A 12262-nucleotide genomic window follows, 5' to 3' on the forward strand; every position below is an offset into this window, starting at 1 on the left:
GTCTTTTCTTGGATCACTGATGAATTTTTGGATGCAGCCAGAGTAACCTCTTACCGTTTCCTACTTGTCTTCCATTGATATTTACCATCAGTTTTTTTAATTTAACCTGAGGCGCCTGATGCTTGTCTTGCACTCTTTCCTCCAGGTTATCTATTTTTCTGAAGAAAGTCTTTCCACCAGTTCCCTGAATTTCTTTGACTTCTGAGGTCTAATAGTTCCACTCTTACTATTTCAGAACTTACTCTCTCCAGAAGAAAATTTTACTGCTTCTTCATAAGTCATACAAGTTACTTTCCACCATTACTTTTTAGGTAGCTACTCAGGGAATTTCATCTTGTTTGTCACCATCCCATATGATTCCCATAAAATTCATGAGGTGACTCGTTACTGTCTCTTTATGTTGTCCCACCAAGCTCTCAGTGCAGAGCTTGCATTTTACAGAGTCTGAACACATAACTGGAGCATGCAGTGAGTAGGGGGAATGGCACAGTCTGTATTTAACATCTGCATCTGGGTTTTACCAGGATCTGCTGTAAAAGAGGAATAAACCCTTTTGCCCAACATTACTGATGACATTTACAAGGGACACCAGCAGTCCAACCCTAAATATCCTGGGATTCTTTGGACAGGATATTAAATGTACATTCTCTGAGAAGAGCTGGGGAGGCTACTAGCAAAACCATGGGTCCTTGTAGGAGCCAGATGCTCAGAAAAGCACTGATTTTTTTGTATGAATGAAAATCAAATTAGGTGCTGCTTGCTCGGTGAGGCTGGTGGGTGCTGCATGTCCAGGCAGTGCTGATCCAGCTCGTCCCTGCGGAGCTGCTCGGTGCATTCCTGCTCCCTCCTCCTCCTCAGTCTTCTCCAGGGGATGCTGTAGACAGTTTTTTTTTCTGCTCAGAGCAAGCAGCTGCTTCAGGGACAGTTGTAATATTTTAAGATGTCATATACCAATCAGTAATTCTGTGATTTTGAAGCTTTAAAGTTTGCATTTTGGTCAGGACTGTGTCTCTGCTTTGCTCACTGATTGTGATTCTCTCCGTGCCAGCTCTGTGCTGCTGCCTTTGCTTATTGCCAGGGCATGGCATTAAACTCATTAAATACAGGAAATTTTATACCGAGGACAAAATACCATGTAAAAACCCATTGCTATCTCATTGAAAGCATCAGGGGGAGACCAAGGTTACCACCTTTACTATCAGGAAGAGGTGGAACCTCAAGTATTTTTATTAAAGTCTCAACTTACACTTTTAAATGTATTTTGTCAGGTTGCTATTTTTTAGCTGCCATTTGGAATATTTTATAATTATGGTAAGTTGTGTAGTTAATATGGGTTAAGCCCAGGAAGCTACTTAGAGACTACCTTTAAAAATCCATATATTTTCATAAAATGTGTTACTGTTTTTCCCTAACCATGGACTTCAAAGCCTGTGAAACTGCTGGAAATCTTGAGGAATATATGTGCCAAACATAGGTGTAAAAATGACAGTTCTTTTACTTGAAATTCTGGAGGTCATCAAGAAAGCTTAGCTTTTGATGAAGTATTTGGGAATTGATGGAAATTGTCCCATTCAAGTTGGACCCTTCAGAAGAGTGTTTCGATTCTGTACTAGTTTGGATCTGTAGTAATTTCTAAGAGCTCAGACCTGAGACAAAAAACGAATATGAAATTCAACCAGAGTCAGATAAAAGCAGCGTGGGGAAGGTTGCAGTGTGACAGCACAAACCAAGACATCCTTAGCTGATGAAAATATGCAAAACCATGCAATTAAGTGCTTGTGGAGGAGACTGCAGACACTGCCACGGCACACATCTGTGCTCTTTCCCAAAAGATCAGTGCATACCAAAGACCTATTCAGTGTTTAGTTACACACTGGTGCTCAGCTTAACACGTAGTTGGAAATGGCTGTGCTAGTGCTTGAAGTCTGCAGGAGTTCAAGTAGCAAAAGCATGTGAAGTTAGGACACACACACACACAAAAAAAAAAGTGAGCTGCAAGTATGTGGGTGAACTGAAAAACCCTGCTGTTGTTTATTGTGCTCTCAGAGCAGTAACCAAGGGGAGGGTGGCCTCACTGCTGGAGGCGAATTTTTGGGACATCTTGCAAGGAGTCAAGTGGAAGAGAGACCAGAGGTGGGTCTGCCTGCTGGCAGAGAGCTGTGCTGGGTGAAAGCTTTCCCTGTGTGCGAAACCGGGGTGAGCAAGGAGAAGGATCAGCAAGGAGAAGGATCAGGATCAGCCTGGAAGTACCACCAGGCTCATGTAAGGCCCCCGTTCCTCACAGCACTGGGTGTTGCTTGGATGAATGCAAAGAAAGTGTTCTCTGCTGTGTGCACTGAGAGGGAGAAATACCTGCGTGTGAATCATGTTGAACACATGTGACACTGGCTGTGTTTGCAGGGCGGTGCGGGAGCTCTCAGGACACTCCAGTGCCCGAAAAAACATCTAGGATATCCCCCAGGACTGTTTCCTTGACCAGTGCTTGTGTTCCATTCAATACCTGGGTGTTCCTAAGAGCACCTCTCAGGCTGCTGATGGGACACGGGGCACTCACAGTGACACAGACCTGCGAGAGGGAGCTGTAGAGTGGCCTAAGTGGAGCCTCTTGACAAGGGCAGCCCAAAATCTCAGTGGTCTGTGGGGTGTGCAGGTGACCCGGGGGTTGCTGCTTGTGCTGGGAGGTGCAGGGAAATCCCTGCACTGGGATTTCCCTAAGCACAGGGAAAAGGTTTCATGGACTTCTCAAGCAGTGCTTGAATTTGATCCGAAAACATGGCTTATCTGGTCTCTTGAACAGTCCTCTCTCAGGTGAGTGGTGGACAGCAGACTGAATCGTACAAATTTCAGGTCAGATGAGTAGAAAAAGATTTTTTTTGTTACTATATATATATATATATATATAGGTGTAAAAATGACAGTTCTTCTATTTGAAATTCTGGAGGTCATCAAGAAAGCTTGCCTTTTGATGAAGTATTTGGGAATTGATGGAAATGGTCCCATTCAAGTTGGACCCTTCAGAAGAGTGTTTCAATTCTGTACTAGTTTGGATCTGTAGTAATTTCTAAGAGCAGAGACCATATATATATATATATATATATATATATATATATATATATATATATATATATATATATATATATATATATGTATATATCTATATATCTATCTATATCTATATCTATCTATCTATATATATATAGATAGATATGTGTATATATATATACACATATATATATGTGTGTATATATATACACATACATATAGATATATGTATATATCTATATAGATAGATGTATATATGTGCATATATATATCTCTATATATATAGATATACACAAATCTGTATATACACATATATATATATATATTTGAATATATTAAAAAATATATTAGAAATAAATACTTAGGAACAAATTATAATACCATATAAATATTCTAAAAGCAGGGGGAGAGGAGGGGCAAAAAAGGACTTGTCATTATGACCAAAGAGGCCAGAAAGTGTGGTTTGGCATATTAAATGAACTTCCTTAGAAGGATTGTTTACCGGTGTTTGTTAAAACTTGGTAAAACCAGCTCACCTCCAGGAGCTTTGGAGCAGGTTTTAAACTACTGAATTGATGGATTCAAGAAAATTTGTTGAGAAAAACCCCACTTAAAACATGTGTTAAAATTCAGTGCTACTTGCTCTTGTTTTAGAGAATGGGATTTGTAATTTGGATGTGAGATGAGTGAGATTCCTAGGATTTGAAATAAAATATGGATTTGAATTGAAGTCTGTAAACATTCTTGAAAACAACAGAAAAGCTACTTCTCTGTACAGAGTAGTAATTTGGGAATACATGAGGTCTTCGGAAACATTTAAGATCACTTCTGTGAAGTTGCTTTTCATTCTTGCTCAGCTGCTTCACTCAGACTTACAATTATCTATGGATATTGATTTTCTAGTTCTTTAATTACTGTTTTGAACCCACCAAAAGTTAAATTGATGGTGTGCCATATGCTAAACTCTCCATACAGGAAGAGTTTTCAAAAAATTACGTCTTAACAATCTAAAAACGCTATAAATGTATCTTGGTGATGCTCAGATCTGGAACATTCCCATTATAGATACTTCATTTTTTTACATCCAGCATCAGATGCTAGCAGCATAATGGCTCTTGGTGGCAGAGGAAGTGGTGGGAACACTTGTGTGATGTGCAGTGTTAGTCTTTTGGTTTGGAATTGGTTGAGTCCACCACGTTTCCATCAGTGGAAGAAGTGCTGCAAGGCTTGACTTGTAAGTTCTCATTAAGTTAATGGCATCTCCCCATCTTTAAAATGTAGGAATGTAATTTCCACGGCACAGTTAGAGGAATTACTGTTTATTTCCTGGTAGTATTCTGATAAATGCTTGACTTGAACCACTTAAATGGTTATTTTCTGTGGAATTCAGTAGCTGCTTGTGGGATGTAGGAATGCCTTGTCCAATTAGAGCAGGAACTTCAGGCAAAGTGCAGCAGGTTAGCAACATGAGTCAGACAGTAACCTTTTTTGTTTGTTAATGGAGTGAATGTATCATCAGGGTACAGATGAATGTGTGCTCTAATTGTCTTGGCAGGGAGGGGGGAGCTCTGGCCTGTGTCATGTCTTTAACAGAAATTACTGCAGCATTGTCATAAATTGATTGGAAATATTTTTTCCTCACATTACTCATGGGATGTCAACAAGTATGCAAATGTGAAAATTCAACATATGTCTGCTTGCTGCTTCTGCACGGTTTCTCACACCAGTTTAATGAGTAAAAACTGTCTTTTTAAAATGTCACTTCAAACCCAAGTCTTCTGGTGTTAAAGACCACCCCACTAATACTTTCTTAGTCTTGTGACAGGATGTGAAATAGTTCATTAATTTGTTAATTTTGCACACTTGAACTGTAGCCTGGTTTTTGTCTCACTCTGTTCCTCGCCTGTCGTTACAGTTTGTATATGTGGTATTCCTCCTTGTTACACAGTGTTGCACCTTTTTGGGCATCTCTGCTGTCTTTCCCCAGAGCATCATCGGCTTCCCCTTGATCCTTCCCTCACAGCAAAACCTTAGTGTCTCTCTTTTGATGTCTGCGGCGAATGCATTTATTTCCGAATGAACCCATAACATTGTTACATTCTGTAAATACTTCCTGAGAGCGCAACAGCAAGGGCTGGGGCAGCCCTACAGACCCTATGGGATTATTCTGTGCTGTGCTCCTGTCCCACATCTGTTGGTGCGAGGTAATCCCAGCTCTCCTGGCACAACCCTTGGCAGTCTGGGGTTTACCACAGCTGGATCAACCTGGAAGCATAAAGCCTTCCACCGAAACCTGCCACATTTACCCTCCACGCACTCGTTAAACACCATTTCATTGCGCTGCTGGTTTGTTTAGCCCAAGAGGTAGCAGCATTTACGCAGAGCTGGAGATGTTAGCAGTTAGCATCGTGCTTAATTAGCACATTCTGTGTGTTTAGGTCAAAAGTTTTAGGGTTGTCTTGTTGTTGCAGTGTTGAGATATCTTGTGTTTTTGGAGCAGAGACAGTGGGGACAGGCCAGGGATGCTGGGCTGTGCTGGAGCACTCTGCAGGCACCCAGAGTCCTGAGAGGAGACACAAACCTCTCTGGGCATTAAAGTTTTGTGCTGTCAGTGTGGGCATCAAGGTGCCCTGTCTGCCAAAGCTTTCAGTGGATGGCAGAGGCATGGGGGTGCTGTAACCCCGGGGTTTGTGCTGCTCCGCCTTCCTTCACGGGGCAGGAAGGATGTGATCACACAAATCCTTTTATCTGGACTGCAGGCTTCATGTTTGGATAAGAGCAAAAAAGGGACTCTCATAAGACAAATGAGGTGCTTTTAAAGCATTACTGGGTATTCAGGATGTATTGGCTGTGACAGAAAAGCATTTCTTCTCTGTCTCTTACATCTGTCTTAGATTTAGTCTACAACATTTATTGCTTAAAATTTGCATGGTGGTTGACCTGGGAAAGAAGTAAGTCAACTCTTAAGAGATCCTCTCTCCCCACAGTACTTAGAGAGTTCAAACTAAAACTAGTCACATGTTTGAATTATATAGATTTAATTTGAGAAAAAAAGTACAGCTTTGCTCTTGAAGTTGGACAGGGAGTAAAGTAATATGCGAATGTATTACATGCACAAAGTACAAACAGCTAGTGAAAACCATTTTTGGGGAAGGCCTCTCTGAGATTTTAAAATTTCACACTTGATAGGTCACTGCAATAATTCCTGCTCCATCAGAGCCATGTGACAGTGATCACACAGAACATGGCATAGGGTTTTGAACAGGAAGGCAGATCCTCTCCCTCTCTTCTTTGTGTAGCTATCTACATGTTTTTGAAAATGAACAGGGAGAATATTTCAAATAAGAATAGCCATGTATCAGTAGGTGCATTCAAATACATTTACATCTTAGAAACAGCACAGGTAGCAAATATAAAAGATGTTCTCCTCCTTCTCCTTCTCCTTCTCCTTGTCTTCTCCTTCTTCTCCTTCTCCTTCTCCTTCTCCTTCTCCTTCTCCTTCTCCTTCTCCTTCTCCTTCTCCTTCTCCTTCTCCTTCTCCTTCTCCTTCTCCTTCTCCTTCTCCTTCTCCTTCTCCTTCTCCTTCTCCTTCTCCTTCTCCTTCTCCTTCTCCTTCTCCTTCTCCTTCTCCTTCTCCTTCTCCTTCTCCTTCTTTCTTCCTCTTCCTTCCTCCTTCTCCTCCTTTTCCTTTTGGAAAGCCTGGAGGCGAGGCTCTGGGGAGTCAGCTGGAGCTGTGGCAGTTGTTTGTAACTCTGCTGCCACCAGAGCCCAGGTCTGGATGAATTTCAGGATCTGTTTTCCCTTCGTGGCAGAGCTGCGGTTGTTCGGCCATGCCGTGCATCGAGGCTGCCGTCACTTCTTCTGACGCCGCCTGAAGTTTCCGTGTTCTTTGGAAAAACCACAGGGCTATTTTTCAAGTGTGCTAACAGCTTGACACATTCCACATGCTAAAAAAGTTGACCTGGAAAAGCAATCAGTGATGCTGTGTGAATATATTGTATTTACAGTAAGCATGCTTGCTCAGAGCAGCACTGGGTCACTTGTTAGCTCACTGGGCACTTGTCCAAATATTAAAAATGTTGACATGAAGTAATTTGGGGGCTTAATAATGTTTTAATTAACGACTATTTAAACACCTCTGGTCAGATTGACCTGCATGTCTAGTTGAAAAATTCTGGTAGAGGTAATAGATTTGGCATGTTGAGTACATTGTGGTTTGTGGAAGGCAGTGGGGCATCCCTCAAACTTGTGATATTTCTTTATTTCTGAAGAAGAGGAGCAAACAAATGCACAATACTAAATATTGTCCTTTCTGTTTATTTTTCAGATTAGCACTGTACGTATATGAATATCTGCTCCATGTAGGAGCACAGAAATCAGCCCAGACATTTTTATCGGAGGTGAGTTTTTTTACATGACTTCTCAGGGCCTGCAAGTGAAATAAATATGATTTGGTCTAGAATAAAAGCAGTGAGAACCTTGGGTATCAGTTTGCCTCAATCTGCTGTTCCTCATCCTCTGGAACCCAGTTTGCCTTGTCATTTTACATGATTTTGTGTAACTATTTTTACTGTGGTTTGTAATCCCCATTCTACACTGGGGAAGATTAATCTATTTTCTCTAATAAGTGGGCATGCTGGAGAACACTTCAATGGTACTCAGTTTTGATGACCTTTTAACTTACTATTGATATCTCCAATTGTGAATAATGGGCCCTTCTAAATGTATTTTACATCCCACTGTCATACACTATCAGTTCTCCTTCTCTGAAGCACTGCTGATCTCTCTGTGCTCTCACCATGCTTTTAACCACTTCACTTCTTTTCATCTGTTGAATCAATGATGGCCACAACCACTTAGGTCCTGCTTTTTTAAACACTTTCAACTGCTAATGGAATTTTTACCTTTACACACTAGCTTTGGGTTTTTTTTTTTTTTTTAAGAATCTTTTCAAAGACTTTGTATGCATCTTGTGAAGGCTGAAGTAAATTATGTCTCCTCAGCATTCGACTTTTGCCCTAGGATGCAAATGTATGCTGAACACATTGAAGTCTTCTGGGTTTATTATTGTTTTTAATTTCTGACAAGAACATATAAGATAATAACAACAATAACACTAACTAATAATATTAACAATAGCGTAGTAGTAGTAGTAGGAGTATTTATAATAATAGGAATAGTAAGCAGAAGTTAGGAAAAAATAGGTAAGATATTGTCCTAGGAAAATTGCTGCTTTAACTGATCCTCTTCCAGAAGCTAATAAAATTATTATGCTGGTGATGACATTTTGGAGATGGAAGAGGGGAAAATGAAAACCCAGAGAGCTGTTTGTGATGTTTACACAAAACTTAGAAAGCACAGATAAGGAAAAAAGGTAGAATTGTAGTACAATCAGTTTACATTTATAATAAAGCATGTTTTTGACAATTGTTTTATGTCTGTGGTAAAACACTGGAAAAATAAGAGAAAATAATGTAGAGTATCATCTTGGCTTTTCCAAACCAGCTGTCATTTGTAAATAATGCATTGCACAAGGTAAATTTTGCTCACTTTGTTTTTATGATGTATTTGCAAAATGAACAGTTGGCAGAAGCATAGCTGGTATGACATCTGGATTTCCTGAAAACATTAAATACAGTGTCTTGAAACTCAGCTTTTAAAACTAATTCCATCTTGAGTTACAGAGAAGCTCTCGGGTCTGAACAGCGAAACCTAAGGATATATCAAATCTTCAAAAATAAGATTTTTACTCATCAAGAGATGGTAAAAACAGCTCAGGGACAATTAGTAGTGCATAGTGTGGGTATGAGGATGAGCTGTGGGTTCATTTCCTTCACTAATTAGCAGTGCAGGAGAGTAAATGTGCTGACAGTTCTTGTGACTGCTGGGCTGGATGCTCTCTCAGTTTGGGTGAGTTTCATTTTAAAGTTAAACAGCTGAGAATAGCTCTAAAGCTGAGTGTTGGGGCTTAAAAGAAGAGCACACATGGATTGTCTGAGCTGTAGGGCAGCCAGTGGTGTCTAAAAGTTAAGAGACCTCTCTCACAGATCTGCCAGGGACCGTGACTCAGAGGAACGGAACCAAATTAAGGGAAAATAGAAGTTGGATATCCATGAATCCACTGTGATACTCTATAACTTAGGGATGGTTGTCCTGAGCATCCCCATGGTTTTGTCATGCTTTGTGTCTAGTTTGACTTTTGTACTCTTCCCTTGAAGAGCTGATCATTATCCCATGCATTTTCTATCCTGGAAGTCATATTCCAGCCTTGGATAATTCCATTAGCCTGGCTGGGCCAGGCTGGTGGGCATTTCCCCGTTAATCATTCCCTGGCTATGAGCTTAACCAGTACACTTGACAATGAAGATTTTTTTTTTTTCCCATAAATAATAATTCTTGATAAGTCTCATTGATCAGACCGACCACATCTGCTATATTAGGCACAAGTATGGAAATTTTAAAAAACAAAACAAAAATCCTTGAAAAGAGTCCCAAACTTCCACATTCCCTTCAGTCTTGTTCTCCCAATCAGTTTCTCAAGATGACAAATGTCCCAGGACCCACAAAAGACCTGAATTGGGCAATTTCCTCACCAGGCCCTGCTTTGAAGAAAACAATCACTGCTTAAACATAATGTGGGTGTTCTTCACAGATGTAATTTCTACTGCTAAGCAAATGATATTTCTGCTTCAGAAACCGCTTTTTCGTTCTGGTTGTACAATGCATCTCTTCATTACGTTATTTTGAACCTTCTCAGAGGTACTGTGTGTTCCTGATTATTAATACAAGTCTTTCCAAGACATTCCCAGGGCGCATGAGGAGCAGCTGTGCCTCAGAGAAGTGTATTTGAAGAGTGTGTAATACCTTTGTAGTGGCTTTGGCTTTCAAATGTTCATTACTTTTTCCTGCCAGCACTTAAGGAACTTTAAGCACTTCAGCACTTCAGGAACTTTGTGAGATATGTTTTTTGTGTATTAACTACTGTGTGAGGGATGTTGGTTTTCATTCTGCCAGCTTTACCAACTCAAGTCATAGTGGCTCAATGTTATCTTTTATATACAATTTAAAATAGCATAATTACTTTTGAATAGTTGCATTCATAAAATATATCAAAATTGCATTGGCTTTCTTCATGTTTGAGATTTTCTACATGGATTTTCATGTAAGTCCAAACAACATTTTTAGGCATATGAGCTACATATTCTGCTACTGACAAAACTGGTATGTGCTATAATTTCCTAAGAATTGGATGTGGAAATCAAGTATGAGTTGAGAATCTTAAGTCTCTTTGAAAAATGCCAGTTTTAGGAAGGTTCCTGGCAGTATGATCATTATATCTACCTTTAATATTGTGCCTTAATATACTTTTACATATATATATATGGATCTATCAGTTAAAATTCCTTTCATATTAAGGCTGTTTAAGCATTTAATTAAAATAACCCTCTTCTTGTCTGCCATTGCTTCTGTCTCCAGAGAAGAATATGATTTCTGCTTTTAACAACTTTTTAAAGAGAGTTGGACAGGAAATTACGCTGTGTGTCATTGTAACTGGAGGACTTTGCAGTGCACACAATGCAAAGTGTGCACCAAAGATCCACCAAGTTCTAACATGAGACATTTTTATGGACAGTGTTGTGTGGGCTTTATTACAGCCCAAACTATTTAATTTTGGAGTTAAGGACAAGCTATCGACTGGCATTGAAAAGGTGGTTGTGTGATTGTAGTTAAGGTACAACATCTGGGAAGTTTTGCAGAGAGACAGATGCTGTTGCTGTGGTTGGTGTTGTCTGACGGGTTCCCTAATCAACAACAGAAGTTTGAATTCAGGAGCTGAGGGTTCTTAAACTGCATTTCCTTTGAAAACAGCATCAAACAGACACAGTTTTTCCTTGGTGGGGAGGAAGTCCCAGGCAGTACAGGTGTTGAGGAGAGCTTGCCAGCACAGGAAAGCAAGCCAGAGTAGCTGTACATTTTCCCTGCCTGCTGGGAGCTGGGTTATGGCAGTGGTGCTGCCTCGTTTTTGCCACATTACCTTTGACTGAAGCACTCCTTGAGGATTATAAAACACTGCTGGCCCTGGCTGCGGGGGGAAGAGTGCCACCTGCTGAATCCACAGCATCAGTCCTGTGCAAATGGGAAAAGACTTCAGGTTTTAAGGGTACTTAATAATCACTTTTTTAATCATGCATTTTTGATCTTAAAATAATACACAATATATTCAGAATTTTAAAAAACCCGAAGAATAACATTCTAAACTGTGCTTCCCTAGCATAGTTAGCTATTAGCTCCAAAAGGAGCTAATTTTAAGTATCAGCTATATCAATAAATGTAGAAAAGTAAGTAAATAGGGCATTCAAATTGATGACCATAAAGCATCTCATAACTGTGAAATCTTCTTTTCCTCATCCTTTTTCTATCTGAATTATGTAATGCTTTTTAGTCACAATGATCACAAGAATGTACACGTCTGTTTCTATCATTTTATTTTAGATAAGATGGGAAAAAAACATCACACTGGGGGAGCCCCCAGGATTCTTGCATTCCTGGTGGTGGTAAGTACCAGTTTTCTTCTCCTGATTTTCTTAGAATACGTTGATGTCCAGTTCCAGCTGCTGGAGGCAAGAAATTCAGGTGAACACTGTAAAAAGAATGAGAGGATCAGGACTAAGAAGCATTCTCATGTTAAGGAATAAAATAACAGAAAATTACATACAGGAAAATTAGATACAGAAAAGGAAATAATGGAAAATGATACTGGATATAGGATACAGAAAAAAAAGAAATAGTGCATTAATAAGAAAGGAGGTGGCCTGGCTTTCCTTCTTCACCACCTTCCAGCACATTTTTTTACAGCTAAGGGGTCATTCTACATATCAAGAATACTTGCATTTGGAAAGAAAACACAGCAAATACAGAGACTCCGTGTAGATGTGGGCTTGCTCAGTGTATGTGTAGAATATCCCAGGGGAGAGGAGTGCTCATAGGCACTGCAGTGTAGCTGTGGTATTTATTCATTATTTTAGTATATCCAACAAGCCTGTGTTTGAAGAAATACAGAAGTGCACAGAATATGCCCAGCTGCCAGTAGTACAAGAATTCACAGGTTTTGAAATGGTCCCATTTGAACCCAAGTGATTTGCACAGCTGCGTGGGAAGTGGGGTATCCTTCTTTGACCATTCTTTCACAGCTCTTGCTGTGGGATGGAAGCCTGGCAAG

General features: G+C 40.0%; 1 protein-coding gene across 2 annotated transcripts in view; it reads left to right on the forward strand.

Moving 5' to 3' along the window:
* The window catches only part of SSBP2 (single stranded DNA binding protein 2), a 127565-nt gene that overhangs the window by 25687 nt on the left and 89616 nt on the right, over positions 1–12262 (forward strand). For both annotated transcript variants that reach the window (XM_053969039.1, XM_053969038.1), the window contains exons 2-3: positions 7370–7442; positions 11536–11597. In XM_053969039.1, the coding sequence (XP_053825014.1) occupies positions 7370–7442; positions 11536–11597 (135 nt within the window). The remainder of the gene's footprint in view (positions 1–7369; positions 7443–11535; positions 11598–12262) is intronic.

This window comes from Vidua chalybeata, chromosome Z (assembly GCF_026979565.1).
Source record: "Vidua chalybeata isolate OUT-0048 chromosome Z, bVidCha1 merged haplotype, whole genome shotgun sequence".
In the NCBI taxonomy this organism is placed as follows: Eukaryota; Metazoa; Chordata; class Aves; order Passeriformes; family Viduidae; genus Vidua; species Vidua chalybeata.